Source organism: Scyliorhinus canicula, chromosome 16 (genome assembly GCF_902713615.1).
Source record: "Scyliorhinus canicula chromosome 16, sScyCan1.1, whole genome shotgun sequence".
Classification (NCBI taxonomy): domain Eukaryota; kingdom Metazoa; phylum Chordata; class Chondrichthyes; order Carcharhiniformes; family Scyliorhinidae; genus Scyliorhinus; species Scyliorhinus canicula.
In genome coordinates this window covers 92,812,321-92,837,938 of record NC_052161.1, presented here as the reverse complement: position 1 = coordinate 92,837,938, position 25,618 = coordinate 92,812,321, and the positions used below count along the sequence as shown (strand labels likewise).

Genomic DNA, 25,618 nt, shown 5'->3' with positions numbered 1-25,618 from the left:
ATAAGTGACAAAAGGTGTAGAGGGGACATGATAATGAATGTTTTTATGCAGAGGGGAGTGGGAGTGTGTAATTCAACCTGAGTTGGTGGTGAAGGTAGAGACCCTAAACTCTTTTAAAAAGTACGTGGATCTGCACCTTAAGTGCTATAAGCTACAGGGCTACGGACTGGGTGCAAGATAGGCCAACTGACCTCCTTCTATGCAGCAACCTTTCTATGGTTCTATATGCGAACTGATCTGTGTGTCAGTGGAGATGCCCGTGAGGTCAGAGACCTATCGGCGTACAAATGTGGGCATGCACTGATGAGAGCAGGAATAGCTGGGGAGAAGCGTGGGAGAGCGGGAAGCTCGAGTCGGAAGACACAGGGAGAGCCAGAAGCTGTGGAGAGGCAGGGAGGTTGCAGGAGAGAAGCCAGGGAGAGTGGGGAGATTGCAGGGAGAAGCCGGACCCACCCACATTCCACTCGCAAGCAGGCATACCAGAATTCATTAGAGCACTGAGTGAATAAGTGGTGGTTGTGGGAATGAGGTTTGAGGGAGTGAGGTTTGAGGGACTGAGGTTTGAGGGAATGAGGTTTGAGGGAGTGAGGTTTGAAGGAGGGAGGTTTGAGGGAGTGAGGGTTGAGGGAGTGAGGTTTGAGGGAGTGAGGTTTGAAGGAGGGAGGTGTGAGGGTTGAGGGAGTGAGGTTTGAGGGAGTGAGGATTGAGGGAGTGAGGGTGGAGGGAGTGAGGTTTGAGGGAGTGAGGTTTGAAGGAGGGAGGTTTGAGGGAGTGAGATTTGATGGAGTGAGGGTTGAGGGAGTGAGGGTTGAGGGAGTGAGGTTTGAGGGAGTGAGGTTTGAAGGAGGGAGGTGTGAGGGTTGAGGGAGTGAGGTTTGAGGGAGTGAGGGTGGAGGGAGTGAGGGTGGAGGGAGTGAGGTTTGAGGGAGTGAGGTTTGAAGGAGGGAGGTTTGAGGGAGTGAGGTTTGAGGGAGTGAGGGTTGAGGGAGTGAGGGTTGAGGGAGTGAGGGTTGAGTGAATGTGAGGTGCGAGCATTCAGAGGCCCAGGCGGGAATGGTGCCACAGGAGTGTAGGTTCGGACTCTGCTTATATCCCTGATATCCACCCACACGCTAGCTGGACTATGGGCCTCCAGGATGGTGGGGTGTTGTTCGGGGCAGCATTTGTGTGTGTTAGTCCCCCGTCTGTACAACGGAACCTGGTCATCAATCGTCTTGGCTATTCCTGCCATTGGACAAAGATCGTGCTCTGTCAGGATCATGCAATAGTTGATGTGTAACGGCAACTCATGCTAAAAGAATCCATACACTGGCATCTTCCACTCCCTCAAAATTAATTTAGAGGCCTGAACACCAGGATTCTCATAGGAAACCCCAGAAGCAACAGACCAGAATGTTGCAGCGTTTCCATAGCTCAGGAAGTCCAGCGCTACCACACCGATACCACTCCCCTGAGTGAGATGCCTGGACAGGAGAAAGCTAGCTCAGGGACAATTTGGTGTCGAAAACCTCTTCTAGAAAGGTAAATCAGAAGAACACTGTCTCCATGGTGTTGGCTTTGCCATATAGACTGTCCAAGCGAGCTCCCGTGTGGGAAAATGTATGTCTTATGTCCCTTTGACTCATCCTAGCCCAGAAAGAGTCATCGGCACGTACGTCCCAGTCCTAAAAGTTACAGATGAGATGAAAGAGGAATTCCAGTCCAGCCTTGATCACTTGGCCCTCATCCCAAAGAGCGCCCCACCCAGTCCCACTCCCCTGCCCTACCCCAGCAACCCCATAACCCCAGCCAAACTTTTTTGGATACTAAGGGGCAATTTAGCGTGGCCAATCCACCTACCCTGCACATGTTTGGGTTGTGGGGGCGAAACCCACGCAAACACGGGGAGAATGTGCAAACTCCACACGGACAGTGACCCAGAGCTAGAATCGAACCTGGGACCTCGGCGCCGTGAGGCAACAGTGCTAACCCACTGTGCCACCATGCTGCCTGACCCACTCAGACACGGGGAGAACGTGCAAACTCCACACAGTCACCGGAGGTTAATCGAACCCGGGTCCCTGGCGCTGTCAGTGATAACCACTGTTCCCATGTACCACCCCAATGATGATTGTAATGAACATCAGAGATAAAAATACAAGACTTGATGGCAAGACCTTTGCTCCAAATATTAGCTTGTCTATGTCATTGTCCAAGCCTAGCGCCGCAAGGATATCATCAGTGTCCTGACAGGGGCTAATGGTTGCTGGACCAACTATCACCTAATCCAGGCATCTGTCTCCATCAACCATCATCCAGGTGATTACCACCATCACCTAATCTGGGCTGTCTCCATCATTCTAGCCCAAAACAGCAGCAACAGCAGAATTGCAGCCCCAGGAAAATCAGACTCAAGAACTCTGCAAGAAAGATCTACTCAAGCTTGTCTTTAATCCTTGGCAAGTTCTTTCTTCAAACAGCTCAGTAGCCTTTCCATTGTTCCCCGCACCCAACTGTCTAGTCCAATTCCCATCACCGGTCCTTAACAATTCAATTGGCTGAGCAAGGTTTTCGTCAAAGGATAAAATTGCTAAGACATTGACACACAGTGCCTTGTCTGCCCTTAAATCCACCATATCGATACTCTTGGTTTCTCTACAAGGAAAGATCAAGGCTGGTTTGACAAGACTAGCCAGGAGTTGCAGGAGCTGCTAAATCACAAACACAAGGCGTTCCTGAAGGGAATGAACAACCAAAATTCAAAGGAAAGAAATAAGGTCTACAGATAAATGAAGACCAATGTCCAATGAAAACCCATGACCAAAAGAACAGATGGTGGGTTGAAAGAGGGTGGGAACTAAAGCAACTTGAAATAAAACAACACCGACGATATGTGTGGAGTCTTCATTTCAGTCCTTTACACCCAAGGACCAACCCTGCTGAGAGCTAAGATTGGGGCTTATCGAGGACAGAGGGGCAGTCAGTACTCATCGGAAAGAGCACTTTCAAGGATCTCCTCGAACGAGATTCAGTCATCAACATGAGTACCCTCGATAACATTCCACAGATTACTACCTGCCATCACCTCAGCACAAACCCAGCCTGACAAGTTGGAAAATGCCAATCAAAAGATAAGAACCAAAAGGCCGCCGACACACATAGAATGGCTGCCAAAATACCAAAGTACAATGGAGAAGTATTCTTGACACAAATAAATGACCTCATCTCCGTCATCTGGAATGAGGAGAGTCTGCCAGGGGATCTCCAAGATACCGTAATTGTGACCATCTTCAAGAAAGAAGCCAAGATCAATTGTGGGGTATCTCTGCTGTCTGCCATTGGGGAAGGTCATTGCAAAACGCTTCTCAATTGCCTCCTCCTTGTGGCTGTTGAACCCTTACTGGAGTCACAGTGTAGATTCCGTCCACCATGAGGTATAGTTGACATAATCTTCACAGCAAAAACAAGTCCAAGAAAAATGCAGAGCAGCATCAGTCGCTAATGACCATCTTCGTCTTCACAGAAGACCTTGAATCTACCAACTGAGAGGGATTATCGAATGTTCTCCTAAAAGTTGGCTGCGGGCAGAAATTGATCACTGCCTGCTGCTTTATGACATGCAAGCTGCGATTCTAATCAACAGATTTGCAACAATACGAGTGCAAACTGGGGTCAAGCAAGGCTGTGTCATCGCACCAACGCTCTTTTCCATCTTCCTCGTAGCCACATTCCACACCATCACCATGAAGCTCCCCGCTGGCATGGAGCTTCACTATGGGACTAGCGGGAAACTCCTCAACCTCGGCCACCTCCAGTCCAGCACCAGGATCATCCCAACCGCTGCCATTGAGCTGCAATATGTTGGTGTATGTGCACACCCAGAGACCAAGCTTCAAACTACAACTGAAGCATTCACCGAGACATATGAAAGGATGGCCTGAGGCTAAACGTCACAAAGACAAAGGTCCTCTACCAGTCTGCTCCCACTGTGCCACCTTGCCTCCTCCCCCAACTATCATGATCCACATCAAACAACATGGATAATTTCTTATATCTTGGGAGCCTCGTTTCAGTGAGGGAAGACATCAGCGATGAAGCTTAACATCACCACCAGTGTGCCAGCACAGCTTCCGGCCGTCTGAGGTAGTGTTTGATGTGGAAAGAAAATTTCTCTTGAGGGACGCGAGTCTCCAGAACTCTCTTCCTCAAAAGGCAGGCTTTTTAAGGCAGAGCAAGATAGCTTTTTGAGAAGCAAAGGGGTGTAAAGTTATTGGGGGTAGGTGAAAATGTGGAGTTGAGGTTAAAATTAGATCAGCCATGATCTCATTGAATGATGGGCAAGCTCAAGGGCCCGAGTGGTCTACTCTTGCTCCTAATTTGTATGCTCGTAAGGCAAAGACTTCAAACCTGGCACCAAGGTCATCGGGCAGCACGGTAGCACAGTGGTTAGCACAGATGTTTCACAGCTCCAGGGTCCCAGGTTCGATTCCCGGCTTGGGTCACTGTCTGTGCGGAGCCTGCAGATTCTCCCCGTGTCTGCGTGGGTTTCCTCCGGGTGCTCCGGTTTCCTCCCACAGTCCAAAGATGTGCAGGTGAGGTGGATTGGCCATGATAAATTTAAATTGCCCTTAGTGTCCAAAAAGGTTAGATGGGGTAACTGTGTTACGGGAGTGGGTTTAAGTGGGGTGCTATTTACAAGGGCCGGTGCAGACTCGATGGGCCGAATGGCCTCCTTCTGCACTGTAAATTCTAAGATTCTATGGTCTACAGGGCTTAGTGCTACCTACTCTCTTATATATGTTAGTGAAATGGCCAACATACAACAGACACCTTAATTAATAATTAATAATCTTTATTGTCACAAGTAGGCTTGGCTTACATTGCAATGGAGTTACTGTGAAAAGTCCCTAGTCGCCACATTCCGGCTCCTGTTCAGGTACACAGAGGGAGAATTCAGAATGTCCAAATTACCTCACAGCACGTCTTTTGGGACTTGTGGGAGGAAACTGGAGCACCTGAAGGAAACCCACACAGACACGGGGAGAATGTGCAGACTCCATACAGACAGTGACCCAGCCGGGAATCAAACCTGCGACCCTGGCGCTGTGAGGCCACAGTGCTAACCACTGTGCTACCGTGCTGCCCTATGTTTAAATCCCTGGAGAGGTTTCACCAGCAATGCCTCTGCAAAATCCTGCAAACGCAATGCAGGATATGAGCTCCAAGATCAGTGTCCTCTCAGGCCAACATTCCCAATAGTGAGGCACTGGTTAATCAATGGCCTGTTGGATGGACCACATTATCGGTGAGCCTGAGACAAGGCTCCCAAAGCAACCTCGCTATTCTGAGCTTTTTTGCGGCAAGCGGTTAGCAGGAGAGCACAGGAAATATTTCAGGGATGTTCTCAAAGCCTCCCTGAGAAAATGCACCATTCCCACCAATCCATGGGAATCTCTTCCTCGAGACCGCTCAAACTGGAGGAGAAATTTCTTCGAAGGTTTCAAACATTTTGAGCATCTTTGGCAGGCCCAGGTGGAGGTCAAGCGGAAACAGAAGAAGTTGTGGACTAAAATCAGACATCCCAAACCTCCCCCACCCACCTCATTAAACACTACGGGCGCGATCTTCCAGCCATGCTGCGCCAGAAAAGCATCTCACTGAGGCGCATCGTGGCCAGTGAAACTGGGAAACCCCGTTCCCGGGATCCACCCGGCGCGCAACACCTCACGAGATTCAACACAATCTCGCGAGACGGTGCAAGTCGAATCCCGCCCACAATGGATGGGATCACTTTTTGGCAAATCTGCACATTAGACTGAGGCAGTAAACCTCACTCTGATGTGCAGAATACCAAAGTGCCTGAGGCTTTGGGATTCAATCCCTTTGACTTGGGGACCTCGGGCGAGCACTGTTTAGACCTGGTCCCCACAAACGCGATGAGACAGAACGGCACTCGTAGGGGTCTCCAAGGGGATGGGAGGCCCCCAGCTGCATGCCCTTTGGGCAGCAGTGCCCTGGCATTGCTGGTGCCAGCCTGGGTATCCTGGCAGTGCCGGCTCAGCCTAGCACCTTGGCAGTGCCACAGACTGAGAAGTGCCTGGCATTGTCATCTGGGTGGGCCAGCTGGTGGACAGTGCAATGGTGCCAGGTTGGCAATGCCAAGGTGGCAAGATGGCATTTTTTACGCACATGCCATTGGGCTGGGGATGCCCACCATGGATGTTAGTGGAACCCTCCCATGTTGTGTTCGGACTGTGAGGAGGTTGGTTTTCTTTAGTGGGCCTCGGAGATCGCCATTAAATAATGGCGTCCCGACTTCTCGCTACAACAGGCAGTTCCGGTGAGCAGAGTTCCCCGTTGTAAAAAACAGCCGAGCGTTACCCGTGAGACCCCTTAATCAATACGATTGGCATTGAATAGCCACGTGTTTCTCAGTGCTGCGAGTGCCGGGAAACACGCGGCTAAAGCGCTCTCTGGGAACTTTGTTTCCTTTTGGGAAGATTGCGCCCTACCTGTCCCACCCGAGGCAGAATGTGCGGATGCAACATTGTACTTTTTAGCTGCCTTAAGACCCCCTATCCCGGTGTGGAAGAAAGTCACCTTGAGGGACTGCCTAAGATGAAGTGAACAAGTCTTAAAGTCGTTATGAAACATTCCCAATCCAGAACAGGCCCAAAGGGAGATCCAAATAGTATTCAAACCATAAACCTCTGGGCAGGGCTGGGGAAACCAGTCACATCTACGGCAGGTATTGTCAGATTGATTCTCCATTGAAGGAGTTTTCCCATTGTATAACCAGCGTATCAGTCGACGAAATAAGGGGTTAAGGTGTGAAAATAATTAAAAATATTATGTGCCAGACTGAGGAGTGCCTGAAAAGTATTTCTTCCCTTTCTCTTTTGTGTAGGATCAAAGCGAGCACAACTCCTCAACTGTGAAGAGCCAGACCAACACCATGACCATCCGCAGCCTACGCGCAGGAACCATCTATATCTTCCAAGTGCGAGCACGGACAGTGGCTGGCTTTGGCCATTACAGCGGCAAGCTGTACTTTCAGACAATGACAGAAGGTAAACAGGCACTTGCTGGAATTCAGATGGAAAGTGAATTTAAAATGATTTAAAATGTTGGAAAACCCCCCCAAAAATTCTTTGTAAAATATTTCCCAAGACGGCCGGGTTGTGATGTCACCAACACAGGAAATCACAGAGCAAACCAGGATGGTACCAACTTGGTTTGTAACGTACCAATATTCAATGTTTAAACTTTCAACACTTTAAAATTCTCATTTGGAACTGCAGTTAAGGGCGATGTTTCCTGTTCTTGGACACTGCATTTAGGACCATTGGTAAGAAGTGGATTGGTTTAATTTCCAGCCAGGTTCTCCCTGGTTAGCTCATGACCAGATTCATAGAACAGTACAGCACAGAACAGGCCCTTCGGCCCTCAATGTTGTGCCGAGCCATGATCACCCTACTCAAACCCACATATCCACCCTATACCCGTAACCCAACAACCCCCCACTAACCTTACTTTTATTAGGACACTACAGACAATTTAGCATGGCCAATCCACCTAACCCGCACATCTTTGGACTGTGGGAGGAAACCGGAGCACCCGGAGGAAACCCACGCACACAGGGGGAGGACGTGCAGACTCCACACAGACAGTGACCCAGCCGGGAATCGAACCTGGGACCCTGGAGCTGTGAAGCATTTATGCTAACCACCATGCTACCCTGCTGCCCAGATTGAAGGCAGATACTTGGCGAGTGAGAATGAAAATAAATAAGGTGACTTAATTACCTCAAGATCTGACATGATTTATGGTGCCAGTTCAGGCGAAGGAGAGGAAAGTAAAAAGGCACAAAACTGGCTCACAAACTGTTCAGATGTCAGTCACACACTCAGGATGCCAGAATGAAATGTGCAGGTAGAGTTTTGATATTAGAGAGAAGGGTTTAGAGAGTGAGAGCAGGGCCTGAATCAACCTGACAGCAGGAAGAGCGAGAGTGATGCTGAGGGTGCTCAGAACACCAACCCCCCCCCCCCGCAACAACACAGCACAGCTCTCGACTATACTCACCCCCCCGACTCTGCTCACCCACCCCCCTGACTCTGCTCACCCCCCCCCCCGCTGACTCTGCTCACCCCCCGACTCTGCTCACCCCCGCCCCCGCTGACTCTGCTCACCCCCCAACTCTGCTCACCCCCCTGACTCTGCTCACCCCCCAACTCTGCTCACCCCCCCGACTCTGCTCACCCCCCCGACTCTGCTCAACCCCCCCGACTCTGCTCAACCCCCCCGACTCTGCTCACCCCCCCGACTCTGCACACCCCCCCGACTCTGCTCAACCCCCTAACTCTGCTCACCCCCCCGACTCTGCTCACCCCCCCCCGACTCTGCTCACCCCTCCCCGACTCTGCTCACTCACCCCCCCCGACTCTGCTCACCCCCCCGACTCTGCTCACCCCCCCGACTCTGCTCAACCCCCCCGACTCTGCTCACCCCCCCGACTCTGCTCACCCCCCCCGACTCTGCTCAAACCCCTAACTCTGCTCACCCCCCCGACTCTGCTCACCCCCCGACTCTACTCACCCCTCCCCGACTCTGCTCACTCACCCCCCCGACTCTGCTCACCCCCCCGACTCTGCTCAACCCCCCCCCGACTCTGCTCACCCCCCCGACTCTGCTCAACCCCCTAACTCTGCTCACCCCCCGACTCTGCTCATCCCCCCGACTCTGCTCACCCCCCCGACTCTGCTCACCCCCCCTGACTCTGCTCACCCCCGTGACTCTGCTCACACCCCCGACTCTGCTCACCCCCCCGACTCTGCTCACCCCCCCCGACTCTGCTCACCCCCCCCCCGACTCTGCCCACCCCGCCCGACTCTGCTCACCCCCCCGACTCTGCTCACCCCCCCGGCTTTGCTCACCCCCCCGACTCTGCTCACCCCCCCGACTCTGCTCACCCCCCCGACTCTGCTCACCCCCCCCGACTCTGCTCACCCCCCTGACTCTGCTCACCCCCCAACTCTGCTCACCCCCCTAACTCTGCTCACCCCCCCCCCCCCGACTCTGCTCACCCCCCCAACTCTGCTCACCCCCCCCGACTCTGCTCACCCCCCCCCGGCTTTGCTCACTCCCCTAACTCTGCTCAGCCCCCCCCCCGACTCTGCTCACCCCCCCCCCTCCCCCCGACTCTGCTTACCCCCCTAACGCTGCTCACCCCCCCCGACTCTGCTCACCCCCCGGCTTTGCTCACTCCCCTAACTCTGCTCACCCCCCCGACTCTGCTCACCCCCCCGACTCTGCTCACCCCCCCGACTCTGCTCACCCCCCCGACTCTGCTCACCCCCCCGACTCTGCTCACCCCCCCGACTCTGCTCACCCCCCCGACTCTGCTCACCCCCCAACTCTGCTCACCCCCCTAACTCTGCTCACCCCCCCCCCCCGACTCTGCTCACCCCCCCGACTCTGCTCACCCCCCCGACTCTGCTCACCCCCCGGCTTTGCTCACTCCCCTAACTCTGCTCACCCCCCCCCCCGACTCTGCTCACCCCCCCTCCCCCCGACTCTGCTTACCCCCCTAACGCTGCTCACCCCCCCCCCCGACTCTGCTCACCCCCCCGGCTTTGCTCACTCCCCTAACTCTGCTCACCCCCCCGACTCTGCTCACCCCCCCGACTCTGCTCACCCCCCCGACACTGCTCACCCCCCACCCCCCGACACTGCTCACCCCCCCCGACTCTGTTTATCCCCCTAACTCTGCTCACCCCCCCGACTCTGCTCACCCCCCCGACTCTGCTCACCCCCCAACTCTGCTCACCCCCCTAACTCTGCTCACCCCCCCCCCCCGACTCTGCTCACCCCCCCCGACTCTGCTCACCCCCCCGACTCTGCTCACCCCCCCGGCTTTGCTCACTCCCCTAACTCTGCTCACCCCCCCCCTGACTCTGCTCACCCCCCCCTCCCCCCGACTCTGCTTACCCCCCTAACGCTGCTCACCCCCCCCCCCCCCCGACTCTGCTCACCCCCCCGGCTTTGCTCACTCCCCTAACTCTGCTCACCCCTCCTGACTCTGCTCACCCCCCCGACTCTGCTCACCCCCCACCCCCCGACACTGCTCACCCCCCCCTGACTCTGCTTACCCCCCTAACTCTGCTCACCCCCCCCCCGACTCTGCTCCCCCCCCCGCTTTGCTCACCACCCCCCCCCCCTGACTCTTCTCACCCCCCCGACTCTGCTCACCCCCCCCCCCCCCGGACTCTGCTCACCCCCCTCAATTCTGCCAACCCCCCCATGACACTGCTCCCCCCCCCCCCCGCTTTGCTCACCACCACCCCCCCGACTCTTCTCACCCCCCCGACTCTGCTCACCCCCCCCCCCCGGACTCTGCTCACCCCCCTCAATTCTGCCAACCCCCCCATGACACTGCTCACCCCCCCCCCTCAGCACAGCTCAACCCCCCCTCGCATCTCAACTCCCCCAACACTATTCACCCACCCCACACACTGCTCACCCCTCCCACACTGACCACCCCCCTCGTCCCTGCTCCCCTACAGGACTCGGCTCATTCTCCCCTGCCTCTGTTCACCCACCCTCAACTCTGCTCATTCCCATTTGGCTCTGCAACCCCCACTCGACAGCTCCCCCCAGCCCCCCCATTGCTCACATCCCCTCCCCACCTCAACTTTGCTCACTCCCATTGTGCTCCGCAACCCCACCTCGACAGCTCACCCCCCCCCCCCCCCCCCTCGACTCTGCTCATTCCCATTTGGCTCTGCAATCCCTCCTCGACAGCTCACCCCCCCTCCTCCCCCACTGCCCAGCCTCCCCCCCCCCCCCCTCGACTCTGCTCATTCCCATTTGGCTCTGCAATCCCTCCTCGACAGCTCACCCCCCCTCCTCCCCCACTGCCCAGCCTCCCCCCCCCCCCCCCCTCGACTCTGCTCATTCCCATTTGGCTCTGCAACCCCTCCTCGACAGCTCACCCCCCCCCCCCCCCCCACTGCCCAGCCCCCCCCCCCCCCCCCCCCCCCCCCCACCTCGACTCGGCTCATTCCCATTTGGCTCTGCAACCCCTCCCTGACAGCTCACCCCCCCCTCAACTCTGCTCATTCCCATTTGGCTCTGCAACCCCACTCGACAGCTCCCCCTCCCCTCCCCATTGCTCACATTCCCTCCCCCACCTCAACTCTGCTCACTCCCATTTAGCTCTGCAAACCCTCCCTCGACAGCTCACTCCTCCCCCACCACTGCTCACCCACCCAATCCCAACCCCCCCCCCCCCCCACCTTGACTCTGCTCACTCCCATTTGGCTCTGCTCACCCTTCTCGGCTCCACTCGTTTCCCCCAACACTGTTGACCCCCCTTGCAAAATCTGCACAACCCATCTTGATGCTGCTCACACCTTCCCCGATTCTGCTCACCCCCTCCAAGGCACTGTTCACCCTCCTGGAACTGCTCAACACTACCCGACAGTGCTGTACACCCACTGACACTGATCATCCCTAGGCAGTGCACTGCACCCTCCTCTCTGACACAACTCCATATTCACCCAATTCTGCTCAACTACCCCTCCTGACACTTGTCAGCACCCTCCCAACTGTTATGTTGACAAGACATCCTTTTCCTTGGGCCTCCAACTATTTATTTGAACGAGCATTCGTTATTGTAAAGCAAATGGATAATAGGTGACTTTTGTTGACTCATTTCATTTTAGAGGTGTCTTTTCTCTCTCACATTTCTTTTACACTAGCAAGGTCATTCCTTAGCCTCTCATTCTCACAATCTCTGTACAGCGTGCATTGTCCCAAACAAAGTTTATCCACATAGCATTCCATGGGCAACTTTTCCTCAGAATCTCCCCTGATCTCAAATTCCCTCAGATGTTCGATATATAAAATCCCATCTCAGTCGCTGCTTCTAGAACCAGGGCGGTATTCTCCACTCCCGATAAAAATCAGGATGGCCGTAGTGAAATCGGCCGAGGTTCACGACGGCCACGGGGCCCGCTCCCCGCACCTAATTCACCCGCACCTGGGGGGCTAGGAGCGGGCCTCCGTCTTTCCCGGCCGTGACTTTATCGCGCCGGAAATGACGTGCAAAACGGCGAATTTGTGAGGTCATCCACGCATGCGTGGGTTGCCAGTTCCAACCCGCGCATGCGCGGATGACTTCATCGCGCAGACGGCGCGAACCGCGCATGCGCGGTGGCCGTCTTTCTCCTCAGCCGCCCGGCAAGACGTGGCAGCTTGATCTTGCCAGGCAGCGGAGGGGAAAGAGTGCGTCCGTTTTGGCCGCTGGCCCGACGATCGGTGGGCACCGATCGCAGGCCTGTCCCCTCCCGAGCACAATCGTGGTGCTCCCGTGCCAATTGGGCCCCTAGATGCTCCAAACGGGCATCTGGCGCCCGTTTCACGAATGCAGCGGCCAGGTGTGTTTGCTGCCGTGTTGCAACGAGCGTGAAGGGCCGGCCGCTCGACCCATCGGGCTTGGAGAATCGCCGTTCGTCGTGAAAAACGGCGAGCGGCGATTTGTCCGAGCAGGGGGGTGGGGGTGGAGAGTCTCTGGGAGCGGCAGGGGGGCGTGAAAAATGTCAGGAGGCCCTCCCACGATTCTCCCACGCCACGTGGGGAGCAGAGAATTCCCTGCAGCTTGGATACCTTTAACCAACCTTTTTAGTTTCTTGGCTTCCCAGGTCTAGGAACAACACTTTCCATTTTTAAGTCAAAGGGAATATCCAATTGTCCTTGAATGTCCATCTGGAAGATTTACATGGGAAGCATCACAAAGAAAGCCTAATTTCATGTCCTATGGGTCAACTCATGCTGGAAACTTGAGTACACATTCCTCTGAGTTTAATTATTTTTATTCATTTACGGATGTGGGCATCGCTGGTTGCATCTCAGAAGGTGATGGTGAGGTGCCTTCTCGAACCGCTGCAGTTCTTGAGGTGTAGGTACACCCACTGTGCTGTTAGGGAGGGTGTTCCAGGATTTTGACCCAGGGATAGCGAAGGAACGGCGATATATTTCCACGTCAGGGTGGTGCGTGACTTGTAGGGGAACCTGCAGGTGGTGGAATTCCCAGGTACCTGCTGCTCTTGTCCTTCTAGATGGCAGTGGTCGTGGGTTTGGAAGGTACTGTTTATGGAACTTTGCCGAGTTACTTTGGTGCATCTTGTAGATGGTGCACACGGCTGCCACTGTTCATCGATGGTGGAGGTTTGAATGTTTGTGGAAGGGGGTGCAATCAAGCGGGGCTGCTTTGTCCTGGACAGTATTCTTGAGTGTTGTTGGAGCTGCACTCATCTTGGCAAGTGGAGAGTATTCCATCACACCCCTGACTTGTGCCTTGTAGATGGAGGGAAGGCTTTAGGGAGTGAGGTTAGTTACTCACCGTAGAATTCCTAGACGTTGACCTGCCTTGGTAGCCACGGTATTTATGTGGCTGTTCCAGTTCAGTTCCTGATCAATGGTAACCCGCAGGATGTTGATAGTGCAAGATTCAGTGAAGGTAATGCCATTGAATGTCAAGGGGAGGTTGTTAGATCCTGTCTTGCAGGAGATGGTCATTGCCAAGGACTTGTATGGCACGAATGTAACTTGCCACCATCAGCCCAAGTCTGGATATTGTCCAGGTCTTGCTGCAATTGACATGAACTGCTTCATTACCTGAGGAGTCGTGAATGGTGCTTATCATTGTGCAGTCATCTGCAAACATCCCTACTTCTGACCTTATGATGGAAGGGAGGTGACTGATGAAGCAGCTGAAGATGGTTGGGCCTCGGACACTACCCAGAGAAACTCCTGCAGTGATGTCCTGGAGCTGGACCTCCAGCCACCACAACCAACTTCCTTCGTAGCAGATATGATTCCAACCAGTGGAAAGATTTCCCGCTTGATTCCCATTGACTCCAGTTTAGATAAGGCTCCTTGATGCCACACTCGATCAAATGCTGCCTTGATGTTTTACTTGGCGAGAAAACACCTGACATTTAACGCTATGTTTCAATATGTCATTACTGGATCAGGGGCGGGATTCTCCCCTATCCGGCAGGGCAGGGGGTCCCAGTGGGACGGAGTAGCGTGAACCACTCCGACGTTGGGCCGCCCCAAAGGTGCGGATTCCTCCGCACCTTTAGGGGCTAGGCCCGTACCTTCAGGGGCTAGGCCGGCCCCGGAGTGGTTGCCGCCCCGCCTGCTGGCGTGGAAGGCCTTTGGCGCCACGCCTGCCGGGGCCGAAGTGACTCCGCCGGCCAGCAGGAGTCCGCGCATGCGCGGGAGCATCAGCGGCTGCTGACGTCATCCCTGCGCATGCGCAGGGGGGGGGGTTCACCTACGCGTCGGCCATTGCGGAGGCTGACATGGCCAACGCGTAGGAAAAGAGTGCCCCCACGGCACAGGCCCGCCCGCAGAACAATGGGTCCCGATTACGGGCCAGACCACCGTGGGGGCACCCCCCAGGACCAGATCGCCCCGCGCCCCCCCCAAGGACCCTCCGGAGCCCGCCCGCACCGCCAGGTCCTGCCAGTAAGGGACCTGGTTCAATCTATGCTGGAAGGACTGGCACAGAAGCAGCGGGTCTTCAGCTCATCGCAGGCCGGAGAATCGCTGGGGGGGGGGGGGGGGGGGGGGGGGGGGCCTGCCGATCGGTGCGGCGCGATTCCCACCCCCGCCGAATCTCCATTCCGGGGAATTCAGCGGCCGGCAGGGGCGGGATTCACGCCACCCCCCGCCGATTGTCTGACCCGGCGGGAGGGTCGGAGAATCCCGCCAATGTCTGTTTCAGTGAAAATCCAGTTTAATTGTCCAATCCACCTTCTTAACTGCTTTGTTTCTTCTCTGGATGTAAGATAATCTTTTATTGGGATGGGATTTACACTGATTCAAGATTACTCCTGACCGATTCTGATTAATGTTTAAGTCTACATTATTGAAAGGCCCTGAAGCCTGACTTCAATCTGAAACTTTGTTTTGATCTTGTCCATAAAAATCTGCTCAAATTTCACGGAAGTCCGGCCAGCCCCGACACCGGCTGGCGGGCATCAAAGGCCGTTGGCGCCGGTTTTGGCGCCAGTCGATGTGGTGCCAACTACTCCGGCGCGGGCCTGGCCCCCAAAGGTGCGGAGAATTCCGCACCTTTGGGGAGGCCCGATGCCAGAGTGGTTGGCGCCACTCCGCTACGCCAGGACCCCCTGCCCCGCCGGGTAGGGGAGAATCCCGGCCCAGATTAGGTAAATTGCAAATCGACTGACTTTCCAAAGACATGTCCAATTTCATTTGTACCTTTTTCAGGGATGGCTTGCTCAGCAGCAGCATTAGTTACTACATCTGTGCTAATAAAGTGGTTTATCCTAACTATTGTACATGGAATCAGCACTCTTTTCAATGTCTTTAACATTTTGTCATTCTTGAACCTCAAGCCAGTAGAATTGTCACATTTCCTGATCTTACCTCCTTCTGTCCTGACTACTGAGTGAATCTAAATGACATTTGAACCAATCCATTCCACACACTGTGAATGTGCAGTCACTGTCCAGCACAGCACTATTAAATGAATCCATGACTTGTATACTTGAATCCAGGAAACTATAGACCTGTCAGCTTGACATCAATAGTGGGGAAACTAATGGAGGTCATAATACGGGATGAGATAAATATACACTGAGAGAAAAATAAGTTAACACTAGACAGTCAACATGGCTTTGTCAAGGGCAGGTCATGTCTGACAAATTTAATTGAGTTCTTTGATGAGGTGGCATAGGCAGTGAATGAGGGTAGTGCCTTGGATTTTATATATTTGGACTTTCAGGAAGCATTTGATACGGTGCCACATGTCAGGTTGGTTAGCAAATTAAAAATGTTTAGGATTGATGGGTGCTTGGCAGCATGGATTAGAAGTTGGCTAAGAGATAGGAAACAGAGGGTAGGGATAGATGGGCATTTCTCAGACTGGAGACGAATTGTAAGTGGTGTTGGGACTCTTGCATTTTATGATTTATATAAATTATTTAGAGGTTGGTGTTGAGGGCAACGTCTCTAAATTTGCAGATGATACTAAGCTAGGGAGAATAGTGAATTGTGAGGATGACGCTGCGCGACTTCAGAGGGGACATTGACAAGTTGGCCAAATGGGCAGACAATTGGCAGATGAACTTCAATGCAGCGAAATGTGAGGTAATGCATTTTGGTTGAAGAAACATGGGGAGACAATATAGGCTCAATGGTGCAACTTTGAGGGGAGTGCAGGAACAGAGGGACCTCAGGGTTTAAGTGCATTATTCTCTGAAGGTGGCCAGGCAAGTTGAAACAGTTGTTGAGAAGGTTTATAGGATCCTTGAGTTTATAAATAGAGGCTAGAGTATAAAAGCAAGGAAGTGATGCTACACCTCTACAAATCACTGGTTAGACCACATTGGAGTATTGTGTTCAGCTCTGGGCACCTTGGCTGGGATTCTCCCTTCTTGCGACTAAGTCCCCACGCCGGCGGGAAAACTGGTGGTAACCACTCCGGCATCAACAGCCCCTGATAGTGCGGTATTTTGGCGCGTGCGCGGGGGGTTCTCTTCTCTGCGCCGGCCATGGTGGAGCCCCAGGGGCCAGCGCGGAAGGAAAAAGTGCCCCCACGGAACAAGCCCGCCCGCAGACCGGTGGGCCCCAATTGCGGGCCAGGCCACCGTGGGGGCCCACCTGAGGTCAGATCCTCCCCCCCCGCTGAGGACCGCCCCCGCCAACTTACCTGCCAGGTCCCGTCAGTATGTGAGTTGAGTGATTCACACCGGCGGGACTGGCCAAAAATGGACAGCCGCTCGGCCCATTGGGGCCCAGAGAATCGCTGGGGGGGGGGCCGCTGCCAATGGCCCCCAACCGGGATGGCGGGAATCCCACCCCCACCCGAAAAACGGCGCCTTATAATACCGCAGCCAGCGTCGGGGAGGCGGGCGGGATTCGCGCCCCCCCCCCCCCCCCCCCCCCCCCCCCCCCCCTTCCCGGGCCCGGGTTCTACGGCGGGGGTTCGGAGAATCCCACACCTTATTTGAGGAAGGATGTTAAAGTCCTAGAGAGAGTGCAGAGAAGATTTACTAGAATGATACCAAGAATGAGGGGCGCGATTCTCCACAAATGCTGCGAGTCGCATGCCCCCCCTTAGCACGGCCGTGGTACTGCCGTGCCAATCGGGGCCCTGGATGCCCAGAACGGGGATGTTGCGGCCGTTTTTGCGACGGCAGCAAGCAGGTGTGTTTGCTGCCATGAAAACGGCCATACAGGCCTGGGAACTCGGCCGATCGGCCTGGGGAGAATTGCTGTTTGCCGTAAAAAACGGCGAGCAGCGATTCGTGTCGTGGGGCGGCCGTGGAGGGGGGGGGGAGAATACCGGGAGGGCGTGAAAAATGTCGGGGACGCCCTCCCGCTATTCTCTGACCCGTCGTGGGCAGCGGAGAATCGCGCCCGAGGAATTTTAGATACAAGGAAAGGTTGGGGAAATTCAGCTTGTTCTACTTGGAGCAGAGAAGATTAAGTGACCTTATTGAGGTGTTCAAAATGATGAACAATTTTGACAGAGTAAAGAAGGATATTGTTTTCACTATGTCAGTGACTAGGAATTACAATTTCAAGATGGGCAGCAAGAGAGCTAGGAGTGAGATAAGGAGAAAGCTCTTTACTCAGAAAGTTCCTGGGGTTTGGAATGCACTGCCGGGAGAGTGGTTGAGGCAAATTCCGTAGGATGTTTCAAAAGAGAGCTGGATACATATTTGCAAGTGATTAAATTAGACAGCTACGGAGATAAGGCTGGGGAATGGGACTAGCTGGGTAGCTCTTTTGGGAGCCGGTGCCAACACGATAGGCCGAATGGCCTCCTTCTGTGCTGTAAAGGAAAAAAAATTAGTCACTCAAGCTTCTTGTGACCAGTACAATCGATGTCAGCACCTTCTTCTTCCAACCTTTCCACGCATTGCTTCTAAAACCTGTTCTGTATTTGACAATTTATCACATAATGATATTTCGAATTAGATCTGAAACACATTAATAGTTCCCACAGCATCTCTGGGACTGCTATCATTACTCCATTCTGTCATCTGCCAAAAATGTTCCAACCTCATTCTTTTTGTCTGTGACTCTTTTGTTCTATGATGTCTGTGTCCTGTATCTGAATGATCTCGAAAGGCCGTGATCATGGAGCTCTCCCATCTTTTGTGATATCACCAAATGTCCTATTTGTTCCATGAAGTTCACGAGAAATTGCTTCCTGCTTTTCCAGGACTTTTTTTTAAGCATCAGACATTTTAAAACATTTTTTTTTTCCAATGAAGAGGCAATTTTGCATGTCCAATCCACCCATCCTGCACATCTTTGGGTTGTGGGGGGGTGACACCCACACAGACATGAGGAGAATGTGCAAACTCCACACGGACAGTGACCTGCGGCTGGGCCGTCAATGGCGTGAGGCAGCACGGTAGCATAGTGGTTAGCACTATGGCTTCACAGCACCAGGGTCCCAGGTTCGATTCCTGACTTGGGTCCCTGACTGTGCGGAGTCTGCACGTTTTCTCCCCGTGTCAGCGTGGGTTTCCTCCAAGTGCTCCGGTTTCCTCCCACAAGTCCCGAAAGATGTTCTATTGGGTAATTCTCCCTCTGTGTATCCGAACAGGTGCCGGTTGTGGCGACTCGGGGCTTTTCACAGTAACTTCATTGCAGTGTTAATGTGAGCCTACTTGTGACAATAATTATTGAAAAACAAAATAATAACTGCACCAAGCATCAGACATCTGACCCAAAAATGTGTTTCTTTCTGAGAATCTAACCCCAGTTCAGAGCCCAATCCAGATGCACAATCCAATCATTTGAAATCAAGTACTGATAAAGGAATTTCAAATTGAATTACTGCAAACTTTTATATAATGTGTCAAACTCCATGATACATTCCTCTGAGGTATTATTGTCTGTCTATCTAAATGGAAGTCTGACCACACCTCATCAGAATTTAATAGATCATCTTTGTCGATAGTGTTATGGGCCAGGGTTTAGAGAACCCCAAAGTGTATCATGGAGTTCACCTGACCCACAACCTTTAATAGATTGTAGTTATGGGGAGCACACAGGACTACTTTATAGGTGTGATGCAACAGATCTACAGTACTTTTAAATTAAAACAATGTTTATTTATGAAACCAGTTAATACTTTATAAACCCACAGTAAACATCTTAACTATTAACACCAATAAATCCCCCCCAAAGAATACAGTACTCTATAAGTAACTCTTAATCTTTCCTTGCAACATCCATAAGACGAAGAAAAACCTTTTTACAGAAAGACATCAGGTTTAACTTCTCTACAGAAACATATTATTTTTAAATCACCAAAGGATCTGAAGACAGTCTTTAGGTTTCAAAGAGAGAGACTAATACACCTTCCTGCTGTGACTGCAACTATCCAGCTCTCAAAACGAAACTAATAACTCACCGTGTAGCAGATAGCCCAAAGCGAAAGTAAAGGCAGACAGACAGCCCAGCTCCACCCACTCTCTGACATCACTGCAGCCATCTGATAAACACCCATTTCTTAAAGGTGCACCCACTATACCTATTTTATAACACCCATTTCTTAAAGGTACTCTGTTATGGGCCAGGGTTTAGAGAACCCAAAAATATATCATGGAGTTCACCTGACCCACAACTTTTAATAGATCGTGGTATGAGAAGCACACAACCCACTTTACAAGTCTGGTACAGCAGAAATGGAAAAGTATTTTTTAAAGTAAAACAATGTTGATTCTATGAACTCAAGATAACCTTTTTAAAACGGACAGTGAACATCTTAGCAACCATTAATTCAAATACAACCCCCAAAGAATACAACACTAAGTAACCCTTAATAACAACATCCAGAAGACAAAAGAAACACCTTTTAACAGAAGCACATCAGGTTTACATTCACTACTGAGAACATTTATAATTCTGAATTCACCAAATGATCAAGAGATAGTCTTTTCCTGGCAGACAGAACAGCAGTACACCTGCTTTGTCTGGCCTCAGCTCCAACACTGAAAACAAAACCCAAAAAAAACCACAGACACACCCAAGCTTTCCTCAAAGTGAAACTAAAAAGCAAAGCCAGAGCTCAGCTCCACCCACACTCTGACATCACTGCAATAACATGAGCAGCCAAACATTTCTTAAAGTGACATTCTCATGACAACTCTCACATGACAATAGAATATCCAATGCTTTATTAGTGTCGAACTGACGGCCATCCAGTCCGCAAAGAACATTGCCACTGATTTTGCTTGTGTCAGGAACTGGCAAGGCTATACCTTGTTTTCTCTACAGTAAAATCCACTTTTCTGTTCTATATTTTAACTGATTCAGATTGAGAGAACTGCACTGAGTAATCATACCTGCCACTTCATAGCCGCCTTCAGCCATTTTCATGCACAAAGGTAAATCAGGTTATAATCTCCTGCCTGAAAACAAACTCTGAGTTTGCAATCTTCCCCTTTAGGCAGCTACCCCATGCTACCTGAAGGCTGACCTTGCACAGGTTCAGGGACATCCGGGGCTCCAGAGCTTTGATGGCATTGACCCAGCTGATGTGAGCGTTCCGAGCAGCCTGCCTCTGCCTCCCGCTCATGCCATAGGGGTTGCACCACATGGGTATATCAGGAAAAAGGGAAGCTTTGCAGTTACACAACAATATGCTCATGGGGCTCTGATGAAATACTATGTTATGAAGTTTCTGTTCTTTTTAAATACATAAGTTTTATTCTTTTTCACTGCTTTTGTGTTTAGCCCATTCTTGGCTGCTTGGTGGGACTCACCTGTTGACGTCACTTCTGATGAAAGGTCACACACTGGCCTGCTGAGTATTTCCAACACTCTCTGATTTGATTTCAGATTTCCATCATCGTCAGTATTTTGCTTTGATTAATTGAACTTGTATGGTGACTGCAGACTTGAATTCCTGCGGATCAGTGCATTGGTTGCTCGATTTTGGGACTGCTTTGTGTTTGGTGGCACTTGGAAAGAATTACCTTTGCATATGCTTATGGCATAAATCTCCTGGTACTAAGTGATCCATTCATTAGTAAGGGCATCACCAACAGCAGTGTGAGTAGCTGGAGGTGTATTTCCTTCATCATCTCTCCTCCTTGTCTTCGCCATCTTCCTCCTCTTCCTCGGAGGGGAATATGTAGCTGTTCCTCCTGCAGCTACAAATTTTATTTCTACGCAGTGCTGATGTAGAGAGCATCAAAGTGTGGTCTATTTGAACACCCTGGCTGGTGCAGACTGAAGAACACCTCCAGATCTGCCGAGGCTGCTGAAGAATATCTTCAATTTGCTGATGGTTGGTTCAATCGTGTATCTGGTGATGATTCACAGCACCACAACTGGGTTTCACTTTTCAGGTTTTTGATGGGTGTTATGAGCCAAATTTGAAGCTTGTGACCCTTGGCTCCAAGCAGCCACCCCTTAAGTCTTCTTGCAGGTCTGAAGAGAGCAGGGAACATACACTGCCACAAGATAGAAGTATTATGGCAACTCCCTGAGAATCTGAACCAAATTTGTTCAAAAAGGCTTCTCAGGATAACCCTACCAATTACAGACCAGTCAGTTTAACATCAGTGGTGAGCAAGTTTCTAGAACCAATTACTTGACATAGAATAGTAGTCACATGGAAAATTTGAATTGATTAGGAAGAGCCAGCATGGATTTTGAAAGGGAAAATCATGTTTAACTAACTGGATAGAGTTTTGTGAGGTGGTAACAGGAAGGCTCGATGAGGTTAATGGTTGTCATGGAAATAATAATAGTCAGAGGCTTTGAGCTTCGTTTCAGGTTATTTATTTTGACACAATATCGTGGAGGGGCTGTAACGGTCGAAGACCATTCCAAGTACCCTGCCTTACAAGTTTAAAGAGCATACCTATATACCCTGAAATACACAACATAGAGGAGAAAAATAGCTTCTGTAGACATGTTTATATTAAACAAACCTTGAGAATGTTCCTCGTGCATTATCAAGTATGTTTTTCTTTCTCTTGCTCAAACGACTCGAAAGCAACTTGTCAGCAGAATAAGGTTTCAGCTGAACAGCAGCTGTATTTGTTTACGTTATTCAACCTTCCAAGTTTTGTTCAAAAGCAGTTAGAAAATATAGCCAAGCATTCCCATCATGCTTTTAGCAAGTGCCTTTTCTTAAATAGCATCTAGATATTAATGAATGCTCTAAGCAGGCAACCAATTCTCACACCAAATTCCCTTCTACAATGGTGCGCACGGACTTTCAAAAGACACTCAATACAGTGCCACACAACAGACTTCTGAGAAACATGAGAACTCAGAGAATAACAGGAACAGGAGCAACATAGATACAAAATTGGCTGAATAATAGGAAGCAGAGAGTAATGGGGAATTAATATTTTTCGGGCTGGAAGAAGGTTTATAGTGGTGTTCCCCAGAGGTCGGAGTTGGGACCCTGTTTTTACGAATATATATCAAGGGTCTTGGGGTACAGGTGATAATTTCAAAATTTGCAGATGATACAAAATGTTGAACTATTTAAAATTGCGAAGAGAACAGGGTAGACCTTCAAAGGACATGGACAAGTTGGTGGAGTGGCAAGTTGGAGGCAGATGAAGTTCAATGGGGAGAATTGTGAGGTGATGGATTTAATAATAATCTTTATTGTCACAAGTAGGCTTACATTAACACTGCAATGAAGTTACTGTGAAAAGCCCCGAGTCGCCATATTCCGGTACCTGTTCGGGTACACGGAGGGAGATTTCAGAATGTCCAAATTACCCAACAGCACATCTTTCGAGACTTGTGGGAGGAAACCGGAGCACCCGGTGGAAACCCACACAAACACAGGGAGAACATGCAGGCTCCGCACAGACAGTCACCCAAGCCGGGAATCGAACCTGGGACCCTGGAGCTCTGAAACAACAGTGCTACTGTGCCACCCATTTTGGAGGAAGAACGTGGAGAGACAATATAAAGTAAGGGGTAAAATTCTTAAAGGGCTGGAGGAGCAGAGGGACCTGGGTGTGCATTGATTATCGAAGGTGGCAGGATAGATGGCAAAATCAATTAATGAAGCATATATTTTTCTTGGGTTTATTAATGGGGCAGAGCACACAAGAGCAAGGAGGTTATGCTGAATTTATACAAAATACTAATTAGACCTCAGCTGGAATATTGAGCACAGTTCTGACCACCACCCTATGGGAAGGATGTGAACACATTGGAATGAATGCAGGAGAGGTTTACAAGAATGGTTCCAGGGATGAGAAACTTCAGTTAGAAAGACCAATTGGAGAGGTTAGGACTGTTCTCCTTGGAGAGGAGAAGGTTAAGATGAGATTTGATAAATGCATTCAAAATCATTAAGGAGCTGGACAGAGTAGATAGGGAGAAACTGTTCCCACTCGTACAAGGATCACAAATAAGGGGGCACAGATTTCAGGTGATTTACCAAAAGAAACAAACATGATGTGAAAAAAAATATGTTTTGGCACAACAAGTGGCTTGGGTCTGGAGTTCACGGCCTGGAACTGTGGTGGAGGCAAGCTCAATTAAAGCATTCAAGACGGCATTCGATGATTATCTGAATAGAAACAATGTGCAGGCGGACGGAAAAAGGGCAGGGGAGTAGGCCATTTGGCTCCACCAATCAGAAAGATTGTGGTTGACCTGATTGTGACCTCAACGCCACTTTCCTGCCTATCCCTTTGGCTCGCTTGTTAGTCGGGAGTCCATCTCCCTCTGCCTTAAAATAAATCAATGACCAATTCGCTACCATTCTCTGAGGAAGAGAGTTTCACAGACTCACGATCCGCTGACTGAAAAAAATATTTTCACCTCCTTCTTGAATTGGTTTGTTTTAAACAGTGTCGCCAAGTTCTGGGGCGGAATTCTCCAACCCCCCGCAGGGTCGGGGAATCGCCCGGGGCCGGCATAAATCATGCCCCCACCGTGTCCGGAATTCTCTGCCACCCGGGAATCGGCGGGGGCGGGAATCACGGCCCGCCGATTGGCGGGCCCCCCGCAGCGATTCTCCGGCCCGCGATGGGCCGAAGTCCCGCCGCTGACAGGCCAAACCCGCCTACGTGGTTTCAACCACCTCTGTGCCGGCAGGATTGGTGGCACGAGCGGGCCCCGGGGTCCTGGGGGGGGGTGCGGGGCGATCGGACCCTGGGGGGTGCCCCCACAGTGGCCTGGCCCGCAATCGGGGCCCACCGATCGGCTGGCGGGCCTGTGCCGTGGGGGAACCCTTTTTCTTCTACCGTCGCCACGAGCCACATGAGCCGGTGGTGACATCAGCGGCGGCTGACGCTCCGGCGCATGCGCGGACTCACGCCGACCGGCGAAGGCCTTTTGGCCAGCCCCAACGCCAATCAGCGTAGCACCAAAGGCCGTTGGCTCCAGTCGGCGGAGCGGGAGCCACTGCGGTGCGGGCCTAGCCCCTAAAGGTGCAGAGAATTCTGCTACGCCGGGACCCCCCGCCCCGCCGGGTAGGGGAGAATTTCGCCCTGGTCTCTCAAAAGAAACACCCTCTGAACATTCTGAATCTTCTAAAATACAATTGATACAGGCCCAGCCTGATCAACCTTTCCTTGATAGATAACATCCCCCCACCCCTCCTTCACCTCCCCTCCCCCGCCCTTGGACAAGTGAACCTTCTCTGCTTTGTCTCTAATCTAACTATGTCCTTTCTCAAAAAAGGAGATCAAAACTGTACACAGGACTCGTCATGCGATATCACCAATGCCCTGTATACTGTAGTAAAATATCTCCAATTTTATATTTCATTCCCCTTACATAATATATATTTATATATATTATATATTATTATATTATTATTAGTTAGCAGCAACATTCCATTTGACTTCCTACTCACTTGCTCAACCTGCACACAAACTTTTTGTGATTTGTGCATCAGGACAGCCAGATTCCTCTGTACCTCAAGTGTTCTGCAATCTCTCTCTATTTAAATAATATACCGCTCTTTTATTTTTCCTGCCAAAGTGAACAATTTCCCCTTTTCCCACATTATACTCCATCTGCCACATCTTTGCCTGCTCGCTTAACCTGTTTATATCCCTTATGTCCTCTTCACATGCTACTTTCCTGTCTCTCTTTGTCCGTCAGTAAATTTCACACCGACAGCATGAGTTCTTATTTTGTGGAATTAGCCTTTGATGTTGCACCTTGTCAAATGCGTTCTGGAAATCTGTGTACAGCATATCCACAGGAAAATTGCTTGAGGATTCTTAAGGAATAAAAGGATGAAACTGTAGTAACTCTGGCCTAAATCTACTCTATACACCCAATTTACTGACTTTTTTCTTGTAGCTGAATACCAGACCAGTGTACAGGAGAAACTTCCCCTCATCATCGGATCTGCAGCTGCTGGGCTGGTCTTCATCATTGCTGTTGTTGTCATACTCATCGTTTGCAACAGGTAACTCAATGCTTTCGCAATCTTCCAAACATTGATGATATTGGCTTATTGTTACATGATCCCTTGTGCAGTTTAATTCTGTGGATAATATAATGTTTGTCCTTCAGTAAGAATTATCTTGAAATGTAGCAATCTTACTTCTAGTATTTACAGATAGGTTCCCCGCAA

General features: G+C 51.2%; 1 protein-coding gene across 2 annotated transcripts in view; it reads left to right on the top strand.

Annotated features, from left to right (window-relative positions):
* Positions 1 to 25,618, top strand: part of LOC119979364 (ephrin type-B receptor 2) — a 715,489-nt gene that overhangs the window by 590,721 nt on the left and 99,150 nt on the right. For both annotated transcript variants that reach the window (XM_038821482.1, XM_038821481.1), the window contains exons 7-8: positions 6,887 to 7,049; positions 25,342 to 25,450. In XM_038821482.1, the coding sequence (XP_038677410.1) occupies positions 6,887 to 7,049; positions 25,342 to 25,450 (272 nt within the window). The remainder of the gene's footprint in view (positions 1 to 6,886; positions 7,050 to 25,341; positions 25,451 to 25,618) is intronic.